Source organism: Aythya ferina (assembly GCF_964211825.1).
Source record: "Aythya ferina genome assembly, chromosome: 6".
Lineage (NCBI taxonomy): Eukaryota > Metazoa > Chordata > Aves > Anseriformes > Anatidae > Aythya > Aythya ferina.
In genome coordinates this window covers 22,071,033-22,094,534 of record NC_140303.1, presented here as the reverse complement: position 1 = coordinate 22,094,534, position 23,502 = coordinate 22,071,033, and the positions used below count along the sequence as shown (strand labels likewise).

Here is a 23,502-nt window from a genome sequence, read left to right as displayed (position 1 = left end):
CAGTGCAAAGAGAACGTCCTTTGTGTGGTGCTTTTGGCTTCTACTGTCATTAGCAGTAAAGAATATATGTTTTTCCTTAGAATTGTATGGGAATTGTAACATGACGTACGTCATTCTTGCTTAAAGTACTGACATTTCTTCCCATTAGAAGCTGTCCTATTTCAAGGATCACCTGTGACAGCAGAATTTGCCAAGCTAGCAATTGGTAGCTGTGGCTTTTTTAATCTTTTTTTTGATTAATGTTACAAAAAAAAATCATCACAGGTAGGAATTGCTTTTGGCAGATCTAAACTGTATTAGAAAAAAATGTGATGCAAAACACCAGCAGCTGCCAACCTGACAAATAAATCGCTGTAGTACTTGCCTGTGTCTGCTTCCTCTACAGGACAAGAGGATGAGCATTAAAAGTTATTATAGGATGAATAACAAATAGAAAGTTTGGTTTAGTTTATGCTTACCTCTGAAGCACCTAAGGAATTCGATGGCAGCAGAATACGTTTCTGGTCAAAACTCCTTACACTTGCATGGAGCAACACTGCAGATGAATTTGGTATCACATCCAGGGACTCGATACTAATCCTACTGATCTAATTGAAAACATACAATGCCTTACACAGTTTTTGGTATTTCTAGCAGTAGAACAAACTTGATTCCATTGAAAAAGTTTCTCAGCTATTGGAAAACTATTTACAGAACATGTTGCGTGTGACTTACCTGATTTGGAGTGGAAAAAAACAAGCTGGATGGGAATGGGCAGCACTTCGCTTATCGCTTATTTCCATTTCATGTTCCTGCATGTACTTCTCCATGAAGCTGTTGCTTCTGGCTATTCTGATGAGCAGAAAGACACGAGAAGCACAGTATCTCAGAAACATTTGCACTGCTGTGAGTACACAACATATCTGACAGTTTGATTCTTATGAGACTAATTAAGCTGGGGCAAACTCTTCTCCTTTTAGCTCTGAGGTACAAAAGCATGAGTTTTTGAAATATCTGCCACCCTGGTTTATTTCAGACCTGGCTGTAGAAAAAAGCAGTGTGACAGCAGCTGGCAGCAGGAGGTTTGCTCCAGAGCCCTTTCTGCTTCCCCTCTCTCCTCCACTCCTGAATTAAGTGAAGCAGGTGTTCAGCTGGGCATGTATTCTAGTCTGTGTGTGTTGTGGTGTTTCCTTCCCATGTTAGGGCCGAGAAGTTGTTATATTATCCATTACTGGACCCTTGTAACTGCTTTTGTTCACTGAGCTTATCTGTCCCATACTGGATAAATACTCTCATTTAAATGAAGAACGTCAGGCACCACTCTGGAGTGCTTTTAACACAACACTGATATTTGATATTTTACTGTTCTATTAACGGAAGGATAATGTGATATGTATGCCACTCAGGGAGGAAATGAAGCTTGCCTTTGTCAGATTGTACTTGCTCTAGAATTGATTTGGGCTGTTTTTCTTTGTTGTTGTTTTTTTTAATCGGAAAAACAAATTGCTCAGTGTTTGTAAGTAATGAAAATTGTTAAGCTAAAATAATACTGGATGTTAAAATCCAATCTAGTTTGATTTCTTTCCTGAAAGTGGGGCTCAGCATTGGGTGCTAAATAACATAATTTCTAATTTGCTGTGAAAACAGTGAAGAGCACTTGTGTCAGTCTCCTAAAGGATGCCATTGTGAAAAATGGAAATGCTGTATTGCAATTTTAAGTATCATGAGTAGAAAAGGTTTCCAGCAAGACCAAAGTTAGATCCATCTAATGGAAAAGGAATTTGTTTCAGATGTCTCTTTCAAAAGGGCATAAAAATGGTTGAGGGCATTTAGGAGAGATTAATAGAGTGCTTTGGCTATCTGAAATATAAATCATGAATCATGCTGTGAGAAAGATCAAAGTCAGCAGAGAAATTTAATTTTAAATTACTCCACTACTTCAATATACATTAACAGGGAAGAATGAATGCAGTTTGGACACTGAGGTTTTGTAAGAGAAGGCCAGTTAGTATAGGAAATAATCTATTGTGTAAGCCGTTTGAAGTTAATATAATAACTGGATCAGGCAAAAGACGACAAAGCTAAGCCAGATGGCAGAATTTATTCGTGGCTGAAAGAAAATAAAAGGTTTTTTGAAAGAAACAGGCAAAAGGAGACTATCAATGATATTCCTAATGAATACCATAATGACAATGAGGACAAATTTGACATAAGCAAGGGAATGAAAAACGACACAATAATTTAAAATATATCTAGAATTGAATTTCTCTTTGTTTGGTATCCAGCTGGAGATATTTAATATCCACGGACACCAGAGTAAATGCTCTGTAATCAGCAGTTTGAAGAGTTAAGGTGGTAGGGAGCCATGCCCCACATTGTCAGTGCTTGCACCTTACACCACTGCTCTGGTCAGCACAGGGCTCCTGTCCTGCTGCAGCCTGCTAACCAGCCTTGACTTGAGCACAACACTTACCAGCTTTCTGAAAGACATGGAGTTTTCAATGTCCTATATATAAAAATAGCAGATCTAGAGGAAGTAATTCTGGAAGCATTTTATTTGACCAACTTTAGGATAAAAATAGCTTTAATTCATTTGGAAACTACTGTAGCTCATTCTTACCTCTAGCAAAGTATTTAGAACAGTGCTCTGCTACTGCAGGAGCTTTCCTGTTTTATTGTTCAGTTGACCAAAGCTGTCCTATTTTCCACAGCTAATTACACTTGAGCAAAGAGTGCACGTTTGGATATAAGAGCAGGTTATTAATAATCCAACTGGTGCTTTGAATTGCCATGATTGAGTTGATCTTACTGTTGAGGCAGTGACTCGGAGCCCCATAGCTTTATCTTCATTTAAGCTAATATGACCTTTAGATCACTATGTATTTTTACAGTATAAGGCTTCGAGTCATAAAGCTGTTTCACTTCACCCTTTGAGTGCTAGGGAAAAGAAGCTTACCAGATAAACAGATACGTTACTGGTAGTTCAGTGAGCATTTCTTTTTTCTTGTATTGTATTACCTTCCACAGCTTCCTAGTTAATTTTTTCGTAAAGCTACCTCATTCTTCCTGCCTATTGATGGTCTCAGTTACTGGCTGTGGGAGATGGCAGACTTTATCATCTGGAAATACTCCTTTAAGTTCAAATCTAATTATGAGTTTTGCTTCTGTTTTCTTAACTGCTGTTGTTTCACGTGTAACTTAAATAAGGAGTTTCACCAGGGATTATAGATTTTTTCTTCTTCCTTGAGATTTGTATGGTTCAGGAAAGTGAGGGAGCAAACCCTTCCTTCTTGCCCAGCTACTCTAGGTGTTTGTTGTGCCCAGAACTTACAGTTCATGATATTAATCCAAAATTAATTACTAATTGAGCAGTTATAAAACACCAGCACAGTTCCTTTGCTTCCATCTCTACCAGCCACTCTTCTTGCTAGCTGTTTCAGTAGAGGGCTGCATAAGAAAAACAGAAGTTATGTCTGAATGGATCCAGTGGGAAGACGACAAATGGAAACAACAAAAGATTGTATCTACGCACTTCCTCAGCAGGAGGAGAAATGGAAATAAAAGAAGAAAAGTCAACATAAAAGTTTATATAGGCTTAGGCAACATAATTTCCCAAATCTTTTAAGATGTCCATTTTACTCTGCTTGGTGTAGTAAATGTTCTCAGAGCCATTGGCTCAGAACTGGGCAGGAAGCAGTGCCTTGTAAACTGTATTCTTACATTAAAATTAATTAATGTTTTCCCACAGTCTTTTATTCTGCTAGAGGAAAATACAGTATTTGAGGTTTTCCTCACTGGCCTTTTCCCAGGCAGTTCCCACTACTTGTGGCATTATTAAATACACTGCTGAGGACACCAGCACCCCAAGGGTGAATTGCCCTGCTCCAGTATATGTGCACTGACCTCAGAAAAATACAGCAGTTGCAGAAGGGGGAGGGAAAGAGGCTGCCTTAGTCCATCCTTATGCCTTGTTTTAGCTGTGCCCAGTGATGGAACTTCTTATAGAAACTGGTCCTCTAGTGAGCATCACCTCAGTGGGGCTGGAGAGGCACACAACAGGCGCTTTCAGGCTGCCTGCTGCAGCAGCCTGTCTGGATGGAGCTGTGCTGCCACAGCCACTCCTGGGACTTGATCTGCTTCTGCTTCTGGGAGTGGGTCAGTTACTCTGTCAGGATTTTAGTAGCAGCAGTGAGAGGAGTTCACTGCTAGAAGATTTCCTCACCAGGTAACTGCACCAGATGTTTCAAACACTCTTTTATCCCTGGGGTTAAATCTTGGCCCTGTGACCTGGAAAAGTCCTGTAGTTCCTATTCAAAATTCTGCAATTGCAGTAACTTCCTACCTTTCAGATGTCAGGGATGATTCTGAGACCTTGCTGCAATGTGCCAATGCTAACCTCCAGAAAAACACAGCTGTTGCAGGAGTGGAAAGTGGAGGGGATTTTGTTCTGTTTTTCTCTATACAATCTTCTTCTGGCAGGCAGTGTAAGTTCATAAATATCTCTACCTTAAGCATCTGTTTTTGTGCTTGAAATTGTACCTTGGTGCTCACTCAGGAAAGAGTTGTTTTGTTGTTACTTGAGATGGACTCTGCTTCCCTTTGTGAGCCATGGGCTCACAACATGTCAGTAAATCAAGTCCTGATGGCACACAGCGAGTCTGGGGAAGGAATGAAGCTCACCGGGGATTTCCAAAAGTCAGCGTCAGTAGGACGATGTAGGATGACAACGTAGGATGTGGTGAATGCTTCCCTTCAGCAAATGGCATGGAAATCAGCAGCTGGTCAAAATCAGCCAGATGTACTCTTCTGGCAGATCAGCCACAGATAGTAGGTATAATTACAGAAAGTAGATATGTAATGATGAGTTTAATTATTAACCACTTTCCTGTGTGCCTTTGGGTAACTGTAGTGTCAGAGCAGAGTGTGCTGGAAACCCTGGAGCTCTGTTGAAGCTGCATCCTGTAGGAAAGCGAGGAGCATCCTGACATCCCATAGTTTAGCAGCGATCTTGGAGCACTGCACAGCTACCAGGGGTGAACTGACCTGTTTATCTGCTTTAATAATTCTCTCTTGGGATTTTTATTGGTCTCTTACATGTATAACCCTATGCAGTTCACCCTCTTACAGAGCTATGGCTTGCCAAGTGTAAACCTCAACACTTGTTCTTTTCAAACTGATTCCAGAGCCATGGTTGCATGTTGTCTGTCTTAATAAAATAAATTCAAAAATGCCCTCTTAGATGCAAATTCTAGGTTAATTGGTGTGGTCTGGCTCTGTGATCAAAAAACACAAGGCAGCTGTAAAGCTAATGGGTTTACAGCTGCTTTGCTTCCCCAAAGTGTTATCTGGCATCTGGAGTGCTCTGCTGAACGGGTCTGCTACTTTTTGTGCACTCCTCTTACCATGCAGTAAGTACAAAATGTGTTGAGTTGTGTCACTAGGAAACCTGCTACGCACAAATGAACAGGATCTTTAGCCCAGCTTCTACATTTCCATAGACCTTCAGCTGCTCTAAACTATCTGGGTATCACTGGCAGCCCAGCCTCTTCGTGACAAAGCAAGCAGAAGAGGAAGTGTCAGAATAAGAAGGTACTCAAACGAGCCCAACTGTTTGATGACCAGACTCGGTAGCAGGACTGCTGATCAGAGCAAGGGGAGGAGGTGCTGCAGCTACCAGCCTCTCTGGCTGCAGAATTCCTCGGTTCTGTTCAATGCATGCAAAACTTCACCCAGGGGCCTCTAATGAGTGTCAACTGCTAGAAATGGTGCAGGCCTCTTTCCTCCCGACACCTCCATCCTTTGGCAGATATTAGGGCCCTTTCCCATCCTCTACAATTATCGCTTCCTTTTGCCATCTTCATTTCAGAGTACTGGAGAGTGATTTTCCACATCATTTGGAAGTTGAAATTGTGTGTTTATCAGCACAAGACATAAATGCCACAACAGACCTACATACATGTACATCATATCTGCAAAGGAAAAAGTGGATGTACGTGGTGCATTGAGCTTACTCTGCCTTTCCAGAAATGATTTTATGTAAATAAATCTGAATTTGAATTCATATTTTTTTCTAAAAATACTCTTGTGCACACATTTGCATTTGAAATGTCAAGTGCATCTTTCAGTGATTGTTGTTAATCTTGGCCTTGGAATGTGTCCTTCTGTATATTTTATAGTTTCCAATTAGTAGAAGTATCATTTTTAATTATGTTTGGAAGTCAGCACTGCAGATTGCTAAGGGGAGCGGCTGGGCTCTACATTGCAAGTGTTTTTTCCCAGCACCTTGTTTCTGCAGACACAAAGCACTAAACTCTAGAGCAATAACAGTTCTACAGAAACTTATGACAGTTTGCTCAGTCATAATATATGAAAAGAGCACCTCAGGATTTTCATCGGCAATGTGTCATACTGTCTTCACTTATGTTGTGAACTGTGCCAAGAAATATGATGAATGATTGCTTGGGTCTGTGAAGAATTTATGAAAATGCTATTCCTGGTGTGAGCAGCAAACCAAACCACAAGTCACTGGGAAGAAGAGTGTGCAGAAGTTGATACAAAATGTTAGCCATGGATTTTTCCATTTCGCATTGTCAGTACTTAGTGATTTGGGGGCGGTTAAATCCTGTCTTTGCAGAGAGCCTTGTCTGATGACTCCACAGTTTATCTTGCCATAAACAAAACCAGCCAGTGCTGTTGGCATTGTTTGCTGCTAACATCCTGAATAAAATGCCTGTCCCGACAGCCACTGGATGCTGAAAGCTGTCTGATGTGATTTTTAAATGGGTGACACTTCAGTATGAGAAGTACTTTAGTACCAAAATAAATACAACCACAACAAGGAATGATATTAGTATGGTTCAGATTCTGTTTTATGTAGGGTGTCTTTTGGAGCAGAACAGGTTAAAAACATCTCTAAATGATCACAGAAAGTTTCTGAGACATTTTAAGTGTGAAGTCCTAAGAGGCTGGGTAAATTTAGGGAAGGCCATAGAAACTGAAAAGCTGACGCACAGCGTTCTGGTTATTCCTATGTAAATCTAAAAATCAAGGAAAATGAGGAAGAGTTTATTTTTCGTTCTGCTGGAGAAAAAATTGCTGCAAAATGCTGATATTTGTGGAAGAAAAGAAATGTCACTTCATTTGTGTCACATTGTGAAAATAATCATAATAATGCTGAAAGAAACATGTTCAGAAAATGGAGCCCTTACCAACATCCAGATAATCATGAATGTGCCGCTGGTGTACAAATGATCATAATAAAAAGAGCGATGTGCCCAAAAGTTTAAAATAAAAGTTACTTTTCTGGTTGAAACTGAAAAGGATGCTGCTGAGAACTGCTGGAGGTTTTCATTCGCATCATTCCCCTGAAAAATCAGTAGTGATGCATCAATAACTTTTCCACAGGAATGTGCATGCCACATCTCCTCTAGAATATGAAATGGCTTTTTGATTAAGGCAGCCTTTCCAGAAATCTGACACAGACTGAGGGCTCAAACTCTCGTACTCCCTGGTCATTATCCTCTCTGCTGAAGTGGCACAGGGCCGAGGTCTCGGTCTCAGTTTTGTTGCTGTAGGCCATCAACTGCGGCTGAGTGCAGCAATGAACAAAAAGTGGAGCAGCTTTGACCAGAGAAACTCTTCTGAGATGAGTATCTCTTGGCTATCCAGTACTTTGGCTGCTAAGCTTGCCAGCAGAAGTCACAGGAGCTGTATAAACTGTATGCCTAAGGTCACTGATTTTAATAAAGCAGCTAACAGCCCCTACATGGACAGAAACACAGGCCAGTTCTCCAGGTGTCCTGTTTGTTTGGTTGTTTTTTTTGTGTGGCTAGCAGAGTATCCAAGCTATGCCACTATATGTGAGTGTTTTACCCCAGCGGGTCTAGTTAAACGTGGATTTTAATTCCATTTTGCTTCTCTAAAGAAGAAATAACAACAGAGTATTTTCTCAGCATTTCTTGGCTATTTTTTAGTTGAAGCAGTGCTTGGAGTACGTTCAGAGAGCTAATAAAGATAGGCTTAATGACTAAAGGACGTGGGTTACAACTCAATGCATTTTGCTTATTTTAGTAATAATAAATCAATGCACAGTTTATAAATTTTATTAGCAAGGAAGAGCTTCTCATTATTTTCCTTTATTGTTTTTCCTTTGCAACAGCCTGTGTCTGTTCAGCTGTGATTTGTTTTACAACAATTAATATCTGGGAGTTTTTCTGTAGCTTAAAAAAATAACAGTGTTTGTCCATTACATGCAGAAGCATGCATTTTCATTGGTGTCTATTTTTCTTATGAGAGGAAGGCTGCAGGAATCTATGCTTACACTGATTGCCATTAGCCCAAGAAAGAAGATGGGGAAGGGAGCCAGGAGCCACCATGAGGCTGGAATTGGAGAGATGCACTTTGTGAAAAGTCTCTCGGTCTTACCATGAGAGGGCGGGGTCACTTCTGCACCACGAAGTAGTGCCTATGGGGTGGGAAACTACAGAGGGATGCTTTGTGAGCTGCCACGGTGATCTGGCTTTCCCTCTAATGTCAACAGCCATTCAGCTTACCATGCTAAGAGGATGCAGGTGTTAAAAAGGGGGAAAAAAAAAAAAAGGCAATTCAAGTAAATTCCCTCTGAGTACTTACTCGACCAAGTGATGTGCTAGAAGAATGCCTATTAATATACTGAATAAGGAAAAAGTGCTAAATTTCTTAACCTTAATTGGAAAAAAAAGTGAACAGTGAGATACTGTTTAATTTAAGCATGAAGAAGATTAAATGCAAAACAAAACAAAAAAACAGAACTGTTAATTATGAGTAACTGTCCTTCTGCTGATGTTCACTAAACTGTTCACAAGGTGCTGTTCACTAAAAGCACGAAATTTTCAGTTCCTGGGTAATAAAAAATAGGTGGAAGTCTTAAATACTTTTATGCATTGCAGTCAACAGAAAAATTATAGTCTCCTCCTCCTCTGCTGTCACAATTGCACTCCCACATAGGTAAGCTGTAAAGCCTGGAAAATGGTGGGGTGTCCGTCCCCTTGAGCAGGAGATCATGTTCTGCCTGCGGCGAGAGCACGCAGCTGCTCATGGGGAACAGAGGAAACAACATGCAGGTATAAGATGACAAACCTTTCAGTCTAAGGTTAAGAACAAATGAGCACAGCATTTTCAGGGCTCGGTTAATAAATGCTGACCAAGAGGAAATGTTCTGGCCTCAGCTGTACTACTTGTTTCCACAAAGAACAAGAACCTGCTCTAACTTGATGAAAGTAGAAGAACAAGTGCCATAAGGTATCTGTGCATGTATCAGCCAAAAACTAGTGAGGTGGGTAGATACTTGCCAAAAGTATTTGTTACCTTGACTTTAATTGATGCTAAAAACACTATTTTCCATTGCACTTTATAATGCCTATAGCTGTCGGAGACAAAATCATGTAAAGCTGCATCCAGGTACATTAAGCAAGCCAGATAAAATCTTGATCACAAATGGAAGGGGATTTATTATTACTCTCTTTAATCACAGTGTTAGAGAGAGGTTTGATGGAGCATTTGACAGATATTCCTATAAGGAAAGTAAGAGAAAGGAGTTTTTTTCCTTGATGCTGTAAATGACAGCAGATTCAACAGCTGTTTGTCATCCTTCACTGTCATTGGTACCGCACTGATCAGACACTTTACTGAAGTGTGGTAAAGCTTAAGTCTCCATCTGAGCTCCTTTGTTATGTAAGGGAGGATTTCAGCACTGGGGCTGGTGCTTTGTGCCTGACATTATTGGTACTGAAGTTTTTAGTATTGTTTCCAGCTTCAGGAAGCCTTTTTGTTATCAGGTTCCTTGCATTTCACCTCCTCCGCAGGCATTACACTTCCATTTTACTTCTTGTTCTCACTATTTGGGTATTCAGTAGGTAGTGGAAACAGTAGCATGCTTCTTTTGTTCATCAAGAAAGGGTCTGTTGCAGAGCCAAGCCAGTGACCTTTTCTCCCAGTCTGTTGTGGGACTTCCCAGGAAGAGCTGGGCTCTGCCCAGCAGTGAGCTTGTCCGGTGCAAGAAGGTTCATGGGTTTGTCCTGTGAGTGCACACAGGGTTCAGCTGAGCCCTGAGCATGCCTGCATTAACTCCCTTCTGGTTAGTTTGCCCACGTCTAGGTGCTGCACTGCAGTTCAGGATTCTCCCCGTCCAGCCACAGCCTGCCCAGATTATCCCTCAGCTGTGGGGTTCACTAAGGGATGCACCCCACTGTTCCAGCTGGAACCACGTCTTCATGGAGAAGTGAGCTTCAGGCTAGGGCTGCATTGATTGTGGAGGTGGGATGGGGAGGTTGTGCTTACACTACGTGCTCTTTCTTAACCTCTTCACTCCAGGGCAACTGCAACCAAAGTCCAGTGCTACTACAGCAGTTAGGGTCAACTCTGAGAAGCTGAGGCAAGTCAAACAGGGGAGACAGGGAAGGGAAGAGGGGTGGGAAGGTGGTGTAGATCCCCCACAGTGTTAGCCTTCACTGCCTGCTTCTTGCCCACCTAGGATCCATTAGGTTTCCAAACAGCAACTTGGAAGCATTTTGCTGGAGGTGGCAGTGTGGCTTGCTGAGCCTTCTGTGGCTCAGAAGCAGCAGATTTTCTGCACAGTGTTGGTCTCTGAGACTTAATAATAATGCATGGAGTGCATTGCTTCTCAATTTGTGGTATCCTTTCTGGCTTTGTGGTAAAGTCTTTCTGGATTCTTCCAGTGAGGCTTATTTTATTTAGTATTCAGCATTTTAATTGAATGTAGACCTCTGTATCTGCAGCTCCTATAGCAAGCATCTCTCATAAGAAGCCTCAATACATCATAATATTTGACAGAGAAAAATGTGCATTTTTTGCTAGCACCTGTAATTTAGATAGCAAAATAATTGGGTAGGAAGCATCTCTTAGTTCTAGCTGAATCTGATATGAAAGACAGTTACAGCTTTTCAAACCTGGCTAAAACTATGAATTATCCTACAATATTTGTATGGCTCTAATTTAGGCAGCTGTCAGACAAAAATTCTGTATATTAGAAACAATTTTAGAGAGTCTGTGTCTGTTTCCAAAGACCTTTTTTGTTGTGGGAAATGAAAGGAACTCACTCACCACAGTAAGTACCACAGAGAAGTTTGAACCGATGAATTGGTTGCTGTCCCGAACAGAGAGATGGAGAGATTTCAATGGACTTTTACTGTTCTTACAGCCTCATGAGAGGCACATCAGAAACTCCAGGAGGTCTGTTACTTGTAAATGTTACTTGTTGTAACAAGTATCCTTTTCCATTTGAGGAGCAATGGTGGTGTAGGTGTGCAAGTTTTATTTTGTTTTCTGAGTGAAGGATGCATTCAAAAAACTAGGAAGAGCCTTTAATAGTCATCTTACTTCAGTTAGCACACAAAGACTCTTTGGACATTGTGTAAGACAAATCATAATTAGAACTAACGTACCAGTTGGGAATTGGGCTATAATTCTGACTGCCATTTGTACTGTATTTTAATACGGTACAAATGCTTCCTATTTATAAAGACTCTACTAGTCTGATTCTCAGCTCGGGACTTTAGGCTCCAGATCAACATCCTGCTTAGTGTTCATTTTATTTGTTTTGATGCTCCTCACATACTGTATTTTACATGCGTGTGTTGTTAGGCTTTGCCTGAGCTGGACTGCTCCACCTGATGGTGAAAGCAAGAAAATGCTTTCTTCCACACACACGGGATTCGTTTGGGACAATGATCTTAATGAAAGCATGTAGTGCTGTAAGGGTATGTGTGTCTTAATCCAGGGAACCTCCTAACAATGTTCTGCCACCTTTATACATGCATGTAGGGAAGCTAAGGTTATGTAAAGGAGTTGCACAAATATTTTGAATCCACAGCTTTCTTTCGTGTTTCTAATGAGATACCCAGTGGGTGGGTACTTGTGCTGTAGACGTGTGTTTCTCAGTCCAGATGCCTCCAGAACCTGAGATGCAGCTGTGCTTTGCAAGACATGCATAGCAAAAAGGAGTTGCTCTTGCTGATGCCTAAAAAGGGAAGTGTGGCTGCTTGGTTACTGCTGGTTTGGACATTTTCGTATTGCCCATTGTAGATATATTTAACAGTTGAAGATGTTGGGTAGAAGGGTTTGCCCATATGTTGTTTTCTACATAGAGCCTATTCAGTTGCACAGAAAATGAAGATAAAACTAAAGAACTCTGAAGAAAAAATTGCTTACAGGAACAGATTTAAAAGGCTTCGTTATCTCTTGTGGCATTGAAAAGGAAATAATCATATAAGTCTTTTGGAAACATGAAAAAAAGAAAAAAAAAAAAAACAGGACACGTAACTGAGCTGCATGTCTCCCAGTTTTTTATTTTGTCCAGAATGTTATGTACAGAGTGTTTATTTTTTCCTTTCTCTTTCAGACACCGTGGCTTTGGAATACCAGACAGTGCTGGAATGGGTACCCATATCAGGTAAAAGCTACAGTGCTGCCTAAAATCAGAAATGGCATCTCTGCAGTGCTCTGTTTGTACTATGGTGCAGCTCTATGTCAATATGTTACTGTGAAGAGGCTCCATGGTGTTTCAGAACATTGTTAGATGCTCCCTGTCTTGTTTGTGTTCAAGATGGGAAATATGAATATAACTATCACACCTATTTTGATATGAATCACATGATCTGAAAACAGATCTGGGAAATCTAACTGTGAAAGCAGACATCTGCCACAGTGGAGGAACGGCCATTTTTTTTTACAAAGTTCTGAGGATGCTGAAAGTTTTAGCAAAGCCAGAGATTCAGCAGATTGAGAAAAGTCATTCAGAAAGTGAGTTACAACTCTTAGATGGTGGTAATTATACCTGCTATATTGAAAATCATGCTACAAGTTGACAGGGTCCAACAGAAATTATGTAATGAAAACCATTATTAAAATCATTGTCTCCGAGACAAAAAAAAAAAATCTACTGAGTGCTGATCAGGTTTATGTACTGGTTTTTCAGTTTGATTCTTCTTTTTCTTAACTAAGTAAAACTTCTAATCTCTTGTTTGTTACAGTCCCTTTGTAATTTATTCAACACAACATTGCAGAAATACAGCTGGACTTAAAATAGATACGGTCAATTTAATCATTTCGGTGACAACTTACCCATAAGTGCAGATAAGTGCAATAAGTCCTATTGAATTAAGTCTATAGGTAATTGAAACCTAGTATTTTGACTAAGTTAAACTTAGTTAAACTTAACTTAAACTAAACTAAAGTTAATTAAACTTAACTTAAACTAAACTAAACTTAACTAAGTTAACTTGGTTAACTTAACTAAGTTAAACACTGTTGATCTTTTCATGGAGGGAAAGCCTCATTCCCCCCCATTATCATTGTATATGGGTATAGAAGTTCTAAAGTTATTGTTAATAAAGCAGCTGACTATCTTAATTGTTTTACTAGAGATTTTCCCTGGTGAGTTTTCTTGCAATAATGAATTTAATAGTTGCAGCTCATTACTACCATTGCTAGCTCATGTTCTTGTCCCTTTTTATTACACCTAATTAAAAGCTTACTGACTGTATCACTAAATCAGAAAAGGGTTGTATTGGCCCAGGCAATAGCTTTAAAAGACTTATTTTGAGTGTATACATTTTCATGAAGTATAAGCATATGTCTATATTTAAATAACCCGTAGGCAACATTCAGTGGGCACCTAAAGACTGTTTTTCAATTAAAAAGAATCAGTCTACAAAAGGGAGTGGGAATAAAAGAGGCAACTGAAATGCCTCTTGCTGACTGAAATATCTCTTGCCCTGCTTGGATGCTTGGTTGGGCCAGTGTAGACTGTTCTAGAGATGGTTCTTGAGAGATGCCCTCGGAAGCATCTCCTGTGCCAGGGCCCCTCTCTGTCTCTGTGATGGAAGATATGACTAGCAGGAAATCATGAGGAAATTAGAGTAGCTCCTAGGACTGTCTCCTAGGCTGGGGGCTAAACACCCTATGCATGCCACCAACTACCTCCTTTGAAGTTACCCCAGGTTGGTTTTGGTTGTGAAAAAAACTCTGTCTTGTTATTTTTACTTCTTTTGCTTTTAAACATGTATTTAATAATGTTTATCAAGCAAGATGCCTGGGTAAATTTATATATTTTTTTCTTCACAAATGTTAACATGTTCCCAGAAAATGGTTACAATCTTTAAAGGAAGGCTTTAATATCAGAAAGAGTTAAACCTGTTTAAAAGTCACATTTTTAACATGTGCAGATGATATTATATACTAGTATCATATTTCTTTAATCTGCTCTATTATTGTTTCTTTTGCTGTGCTTTATACACGCATTAATGAGGTACAGCAAGATGTTTCAAGTAATCTTTCAAAACAGAGTATGAAAGGGCAGAATTTAGTTTGTTCTAGGTTCCTAATGGATATCATAAGTTTTTGGTATTACGATATTACAATACTGTAAAGATTTGTCAAGAGGGTAGATTGGGGAGCTTTTTTTTTTTTTTTCCAGAACCATCAAAGTTCAAAAGAGGCAACCATCATCATTTTTCATGCATAGGATGCTTATGTATAATTGAGTAATCCCTTGATGATTGCACATCTGTCCTATAGACCTCAGATACCTGTAATATCAGTTAAACCCTCTGTTAACCTTTTCTCATCTCCATCTTCCAGCCGCTGATGCCCGACCTTCATTATTACTACATTGTTGAATTGTCATTCTACTGGTCCTTAATGTTTTCTCAATTCATTGACATCAAAAGAAAGGTAAGAACATCAAGACTAAAAATATTGAAGGCTTTAAACACATACCTTTCTTGACCTGAGGAATATCTGTATTATCTGTGCAGTGGAACTTGCAGATAGTTGTCACTGAGAAACTGGTGTTGAGGTGCTTGTTTCATTCTATTCCTTGTTACTATGATGTACAGGGTTTTTTTTTCTGCGTACGGGAAGAAGAGCCTGGTGTAACCAAATATTCAAAGGGAAATGGCATCAGCTGAAAAAAGATTTCCTGCTCTTAAACAGTGACTTGAATGAAATTGATCACATACATGTATTATTTCTACTAAGAGTTAAATGATGATATATCACTGACAGAGCAAGGCTACCTCATAAATTCATACCATCTTTTTTGTAAGATCTATGAAGGCTTTGAATTTATTCTATGCAGGCAGGGGAAAAAAGGGATACGTTTAATATTAAACACTGATGCTACATCTAACCTTTAGTTATCAACCAAACCTCTGCAGCAGTGCTACGTAATTGTTGAGGTTATCACTGCAGAAATGTGCTGTGTCTAATCAATCCCCCTACATTCATATTCAGCTCTCTGCTCTGAGCCATTGGCTGTACTTCTCTTTTTTGTTCTTCAGGGGGAGGAAAATTGAACAACATTGCAATTGCAACATTACATCTTTAAATAATATTTAATTGATTCCTGACTAGTTGTCTTCCTTGAAACGTAGTTGGAAGATACTTGAACAGCACCTAGGTATAGTCAAATACAATTCTGAAAAGGTCCATTGTGACAGTCAATAACACCTTTCTTTGATATATCTCCTGGGAAAATGCAATAGCTATTTCCCTTGTGACTTTGACAGTTTGTTCCCATTGGAGAGCTGAGCACAGAGTTATAGACTGATCTTGTCCATATATAGGTGCAAACAATCTTTTGCACCTATATATGCATCTAATCTTTCTGTCTCTCTGTTATATATAAATGACTTAAATATATATATATATATATTTATACACACACATAAAAATGACTGCTGAGAAGGCTTCTCGGCAGCCTACTGTAGAAATAGAAGGGGAGATGGAGGTGGAGAAGTGGATTGCTAACAGCTAAATAACACTTCAGTCACAGATTTGCAGTGCTTGACCCCAGAGCACTAAGTCAAAGCAGCATCCCATACATCTGCGGTGTCTGAGCATGAAGCATCAAACAGAGCGGGAGCACGGTATCTGTAGTGCAGTGATAGCAAGTCAAAAGCCTTTCATTATAAGCACCCTGCATGAGACAGTGGAGAGAGATGCCATATATGTAAATAAAGTATGAGATCACCAACCAGTTTGCACTGTGGAGGCAGTTATTTTTGTATTTTAAACAAAATTGATAACTAGGAAGATCAGACTGGAGAAATGTGGCCATGTGCTGGTGTCAGACAGTAAAACTGCTGTGTCCAGGGGCAAATGCAAGCTGTCAAGGAAACCCGTGAGTTGAATAATGTTAATGCTGGCAGCTTACAGTAGTTGACAGACAGTAGTAGCACACGCTCCTGGGCATCAGGGCAATGGCAGCCGTCAGCTGGATCACAGCACAAAGCCAGAAAGTCCTCTCTGACAAGACAGCTCAGGATGTAGAGGGATATCAGACAGACAATGTATCAGGCTAGCGGGAACAGAGATGGTGCTAGGAAAACATGAGATGAGCCTCAACGCCCAGATCTCTCACATCAGGCATTCAGGAGCCCCAAATACATGGGTATATATACCAACAAGGAAAGGCTAAAAGTGTTACAAGTTCTCAACCTGTCAAATAAGGCAAGGGCAGGAAGTGTGATATTGGCCCAAGACTGAAACACTTGGCAGATTTTGAGACCTGAAGTGTCTCAACAGATTGGCCCTGAAGGCCATGTTCCTAAGCTACTCTATGCGTTGCGAGACCCTCACTTCACTAGGCCAGCAAGTAAAGGTGCCAACGCAGTTAACGCTTCAAAGCCTGCAGGAAGTATGACCTTGACAGGGACATCAGCTCTTGCAGCACCATCATAGTTCTCTTTTAAAGAGCAGATTTAATTTTAGTTTAAAAAATGTGGAAACTTCTTAATGTACTCAGTATACAATGTGAGATACAGAGCTGGAAGAAGCAGCATATTTTCCAGCTAATATCAGACATGGCGATACTTCATGATAGTTTATGCAGAGCAGATTAACAGTTCTCAACCCTAGAAAACTGTTGATATTTTCTTGTTACTGTGAGAGAAATACTTTTATCTAAGTTGTGGTTATCATTTTAGATAGTTTTAAATTCAATAGGGACTGTCTTGTAGTCTGGGAGGATCAAAAGTGCCCTGGCAGCCTCATGCACTGCGGGAATTCAGCCAACTGGTTTTATGCAGCTGGCTTTCTCAAGGCAAGGTGCCGTAGGTCTTCTCTGAAAGTGCCAGTGCTTGGCACTGCCGTAACTCCAGCACTGGTCTTTTACTTTGTGTAGCTCAAGAGAAGTGCTACGTACTGTTTTCAAAGTCTTTTATTCTTCCCTAACAACAAATTCATGCCTTTAAAATGACTTCCAATTGGTATGCTGATTTTCAAACACCCATTTATCTTTATTCAGATTTTATAAGTTCCACCAGATTGTCTCTGCCTGCCTGAAGAGATATGAGCAAAATTTTAAGACTTTTGTCCATACCTGCTACTGGCATCAAGTTAAAGCAGTGAACTGAGTAGATTAACTTTTACAGTTTCATAATGGAGTGTTATTTGCTTCATAAACATCTACTCTGTTGCTGTAATGATGTTCTATTGTTAAGAGTTTCCATCCATTTTCAAAAACTGTAATCTAGTATCTTTTTTTTATTATTATTATTATTTTATCTTCTCTCTCCTGCTTCCCATACTCCTTTCTGTAAAACACAGAGAAAGATAATTAGATTGGCAAACTGTGTTACTCTCACAAGCCCCTGATAAGTTTTAAAAGCAGTGAGGCTTATTTAACATGCTTTCTGAATACCTGAAGTATTGCTTGCTACAAATACATCTGAACAGTATATTTAAGGAAATTTACAAAACTTCTACCTCAGTCAGTGTTTTAACAGGTTTGTAGAAGATCTACAGGCACATGCCATCTTTAAGAAGTTACAGCTGGAGGCTATAATTGTGCTGTAAATAAATGCATCTTGTGCAAATGTGCATACAGTTCAAAATATATTTTAAAAGGAAAAAAAGAAACTGTTCCTGTACAACTACTCATCTACTGTGTATGGATGAAAGTGCTTGAGTGAGCTGGGAACACAAGTGCCTCTTGACATTATAGAGACTTGCAACATCAGTTTCTGTGTATTCATTACCTTTATGTGTAATTAAAATCTAACACATAGCATCTTCAAGTATAGTAATAATTACTGACATGAAGAAATGGCACAAATGGGAAAGGACAGACCAGAGTAACAGGAGTATTCTTATTTATATCACACTGCCACTTTCTTCTAACAATTTTCAGTAAGTCAGTCCGGCATCTCTGTTTCAGAACTGGCAGGGTCATACAGCTGTCTCTTTTAAGAAACATTATCGGGGAAGGAGTTCCCTGGACAGCATTTCTGTAAGTAGTCTCATGCAGAAGTGCAGAAGACTGCTGCCCAAGAGCATTAGGTCTGCTTAGGAATAATCCATATTGTCAGGAAAGCCTTGAAGAGTTCCCAAGAGGGACTAGAAATGTAGTGTTTGTATAACATGAATGTGGCATCTATAAAAACAGAGGAGAATTTCTGCTTGGCTTCCTTGCTCATTTGGACTGCCAACATGCAAATGTAATTGCAATTAGCAGGAAAATAAAAGACAGTGCCATAGCACTTGCAGCTGAAGCAGGTAGAGTGCTAGGCTGCAGAATGGCCATATGGGAACGCTAGCACCTTACTTATACTCCTGGGGAAAAGGGTAGGTGCTTTGTTTTTCTGATTATGGCAAGGTCAAATGGTCCCTATGTGGGGATTTCTGGTTACTAAAATGACTAAGATATCACATACCCACTCTCCAGTAAGATCCTCAGAAAGAGAAAAACAGCCTATATTTTTCCTTTTATTCAGTCTGTTTTAAGAAAATTGATTTAAAGCAATGGCTTGAGATGCCTGCTGAACGTATATGATTGTGATTCAGACTGCTGGAGAACAAATAATCTGGCTGAGGAATGTTGGATGTATATCAAACTAGGATACAATTTTATGCTTTTAGTCTGGTTGTGGGTTTGTTTTTTCATCTTTGTGTTGGAAATACTGGCAGTGCCTGTTGATGAGTAGTCGTAGAAATAGAGGAGCTTGTAGCACTTGATAGCTACTCAGCTCCTGGGAGGAGGTCCTTTCCCTATGAGGGCAGTGAGTCAGCTCCAGCTGCAGGTTTTTTGCACAGCCTCCAGGTGTGCAGTGCAGTGCAGGTGAGTGCTGGTACTGGAAGTACAAGTGACATGGCATTCCCTGAACACAGAGGTGCCTGCTCCATTCCCAGGGAGAGGCAGTGTGCTGCTAGTTACTCTTCCCAGCACTGGAGAGAGAGAGCAGTGGGCAGCTGTAGCTACAGCTGTCCCTGTGTTAGTGGGAGCTCACCAGCACTTTCCCTGAAGAGCCTCAGACCTTTCTTCCCTTTGCAAGCCAGGTTCTGCCTCTCCAAAGGCTGCGCATCGCAGCTTCAGTTTCTCTGCTTTGAACCACTCAGCTGGAGACAGCTCAGCAGGACTGGCACATAACAGCTGCCACAAAGCCAAGCACTGCCTCCCAAAATGTTTGGTGAAGAAGAGCTTGCCTGGAGGAGCTGTTTCTCGTGGCTTCCTGGATCTGTTCCCTTAGACAGCCCTGCATGAGGGCCACTGCTGAGAGCTGCTCTGCTAGGTGGGCACCTGATGTTTGGAGGTACTCCCCAGTCAAATGATGTCTGTGACCTTTCCTTTAGGGTTTTGATACTACATACTCACGGCTGTTTTTTTTTTGTTGTTGTTTGTTTGTTTATTTTATTTTTTTCTTTTTTAAAATGATTTGGTGCCTTGCAGAGAAGAATCTCATCCCTATAGGTTCTGTTCTCCCAGTAATCAAGCTGGGAGCTTAAGCCAGGCAGACTGGTCCTTCCCTCTGCTTTGCCTGCTCCTCAGCATGTGTCTGGGAATTTTATGGTCCAAGAGTTTTACTGTTCCCACCTTTTTTCAATAGTAACAGTTACTTTTTGACCAAATAACTCTGTGAGTTACTGGTTTTAAGACCAGTTAATCTGCATCATTTGGAAGGCAGTAGCTTAGATCTGAGCAGGAGGAGCTGCACCAGCTAATTTAAAGACTTTTCTGACACCAACACTGTGTGAAGACAAAGCAGCTTCATTAAAAACAAACAAGTGAAAAACTGGAACTGGGATTCTCAGCTGTGAAACTACTCAGTTGTGCTTGGCAGGTGACTGTCAAAAGCTCTTACCATAGTGGAAATATGTTTCTTGTATTTCTGTAGCTATTTGAACTCTTGTGAATGATGCATTATTTTGCAGGCTGCATGTTGATTGCTGTATAAAAAATATGGTGTAATTTATTTATAAGTACATGAGGCTTTTCAATGTAACTTCAGTCATAAATGGTTCATTTGGTTAAATTACTGTGAACTGAGAAGTGTAGGAATTTCCTAGCTTTCAATAATCTTTTTACCTTTTGTTAACATACAATGACCACTTTATTCAGTCTAAGTGAAATATATGTATTAAGTAGCAGGATCTTTCTGTAACATAACCATAATGCTGGGTTTAAAAATATCCATCCATTTTTGTATAAGAATATTGAATCTCACTATTTGGTTCACTGTTGTTTTTTGTTTTGATTTTTTTTTTCTGCTTCTTGCTGCTGCAGGATTTTGGCATCATGTTTACACATCACATTGTAACAGTCACCTTGATAACCTTCTCATACGTAACCAATTTGACACGAGTGGGAACCTTGACCTTATGTCTTCATGATGCGGCAGATGTTGTCCTAGAGGTGAGAAAATACGTGTGTCATCAGTGTCTCTACATGGTACTCTGGGGCTCACGTGTCAGTGGCTGGAATCTATTTGCTATGCAGAACAACTATTCCCTCAGCAAAGAAGCCAGTTCAAGAAGGTAGTGGTGATTAATATAGCACATTTCCTTGCTCAAATACATTACACTTGTAGCAGTGCATGTTTGTGCTTTCAGGCTGGTTTATCCCTTGGTAAGTTGCTTGTATAGAGCAGAGTCTGGTAATGCATTACATGCCGTGGAGGGTTACACATAGATTTTAAATATCACATGGTAATATCAAAGGTTAAAGATTGTGAAATCTGGAAAGTGGTGGCTGTGTTGGATAGAAGCTCCTGTTTCTTGACCAGTCTGAAGTGATGAGTTGAGGGAGAATCCTGTCTTTCAAAGAATCAAGGTGTCCTTGTTTGATTCTTCTGTGCTTTGCTGAGCAGAGGGCACTGGCCAACTTCTCGGCTGTTCTGTGTACAGGCAATGAGCTCAGTGCTGGTCCTGAGAATTTTCCAGGTTCCTGTGCCTCCTCATCTAGATGCCAGTATGAAGCAGCTGGCTTTGGAGAAGAGGGAATGATTGATACTCTTTTAAGTCAAGATGGTCTCTAACTTCTGTAGTGGAAATTTAGAGATTTTCTCATCCTGTACATGCATCCATTTTTAGACTGCTCTGAGTAATGCTAGGATTGCTCTGTGAACTCTCCAGCAGGATCAATTAATAACTGTTTTGTCTACAAGTATTTTTAAAGTAGTTTCAAGGATCCTGTTACGCAACAACGCAGCCTCACTGTATGATTCACCTATCTCAGAATCAAAATCCTGCCATTTTGATTTGATTATGCTGCAACTGTTTTTATTTTTTAATCCGTTCTTAATGTAGAAGTCAATGACTGCCTGAGGCAGAAGGTAGCAGAGAATATGTATTTCTGTGGTTAGAAATAATTACATCTTTACATTTTTTTTCTGTTTTAGTAGCAGATCTGTGTATATCCATTCTACTGCCTGTGAATTCCCCCAAAGTTTCTTCATTACTCTTTTCTTGCCACCAGAAGGACATCCTTGACATTGTTCATTTCAGATCAGACTGGTGCTTGTGGAATGAGTAAACTACCGTAGAGTAGCTGTAGTAGGCTAGCTAAAACCTTAGCCTGAGCACGCTGAGATATACATTTTTGATCAATTCCTCTTGTTCATTCACTGCCCAAAAGAAAGAGAAATTGCTATTCTCACATGATATGCAAACATTCAGCAAATACATTTCCCCATGAGACATAGTCTTTAGTGGTCTTCCTAGTCAATTTGTTCAGTCTGTTTTACCTGGAAATACTAAAGCCACTTATAAAGAACAAGAATCAAAACCCCAGGGAAGCGTTTACTAAGAGAGCCATTATGACTCACTCAACAGACTTTCTTCTGCCGGGGCAGTGGGTCACAGCCCCAGTGCTGTAGGAGAGGAGATGGACTTGTATGCTTTGGGACATTAGTGATGGAAAGTCAATGCAGAGGAAGAAAAATATTTAGCTGCAAAAGAAGCTGGTAGAATTTCTTGCTATGACGGGTCAGTTGTGCACCTGATCTGTTCTATGTGTTACATATTTGTAGAAATGGAAAGCTATTTCCAGAGGCCACTAGACTTTTTCCACCTACCTATTTCATAATGGAATACACCCAATGAAAAGCTGATTGAGGATGCAATCATTTTGCTATTATTGCAAAAAGTGGTAAGTGTTGGTGGAAATACTGGAAATTAGCGTTTTTCCACAGATTTTAAGGCATCTGCAGGTAAAGAGGAGTCATAGGATTCGATGAAAGAAGAGCAATGGGTATTGTCTTCCTGGACTTCAGTAAAACCTTGGTTGCTGTCCCCATAAGATTCTCATAGAGAAGCTGCTAAAGCTGGATGAGCAGACAGTGAGGTGGATCAAAAATTGGCAAAATAGCCATGCTCCAGAGGGTAGTGGTCAGTGGTACAAAGTCTAGTTGGAGACCAGTAGTGAGCAGGGTACCCCAGGGGTTAATAAAGAGTCCTGTCCTGTTTAACATCTTAATTGATGATCTGGACAATGGGGTAGAGTGCACCCTCAGTAAATTCATAGATGAAATGGGGGAGAATGTTGTCTCATTCAGGGACAACTCAGCCAGAGGGCTGAGCAGCCATCCAGATGGACATTGACAGGCTGGAGATGTGGGCTGATGAGTCTCATGGAATTCAACATGGAATCTTGCCAATGTTTAAAAATATCTGAAGGGAGAATGTAAAGGGGTCAGAGCCAGACTCTTTCCAGTGGTGCCCAGTGCCAGGACCAGAAGTAATGGGCACAAACCAGAACACAGGAGGTTCCCTCTGAACATCAGGAAGCACTTTGCAGGTAATGGAGCACTGGCAGAGGTTGCTTGGAGAGGTTGTGGAGTCTCCACCCTTGGAGATCTTCATAAGTCACCTGAAAGTGGTCTTGGGCAACCTGCACTAGGTGCCCATGTTTGGACAGATAACCCCCAGGGGTCCATTCCAAACTCAGCCATTCTGTGATTCTGTGATTTTCAGGAATCCATGGCTGTTCTCTTAGGTCTCAGTGAAAGTTATCTTAAGCCACTGAAGGATAGATCAAGCATAGGGTCACTTGCTTGCCTAGGAAACCAGTACATTAGCTTAAGTTGAACCCTAGGTCACTGAGAGGGTCTTAAGGATCTTTGCACTGCAGTACAGCTTGTGGGTTGGAAACACTGTGAATTAACCCACTACAGTAGGTAAAACCCCACCAATTTGGAGACCTTGAGATCCAGATTCATTTACCTTCCTACTTCAAACGAACACTGACAT

At 40.3% G+C, this 23,502-nt stretch overlaps 1 protein-coding gene across 2 annotated transcripts in view; it reads left to right on the top strand.

The window, feature by feature from the left end:
- CERS6 (ceramide synthase 6) overlaps positions 1-23,502 on the top strand; it is a 120,997-nt gene that overhangs the window by 69,711 nt on the left and 27,784 nt on the right. For both annotated transcript variants that reach the window (XM_084523211.1, XM_084523210.1), the window contains exons 5-7: positions 12,377-12,427; positions 14,617-14,709; positions 20,540-20,668. In XM_084523211.1, coding sequence (XP_084379337.1) covers positions 12,377-12,427; positions 14,617-14,709; positions 20,540-20,668 — 273 coding nt within the window. The remainder of the gene's footprint in view (positions 1-12,376; positions 12,428-14,616; positions 14,710-20,539; positions 20,669-23,502) is intronic.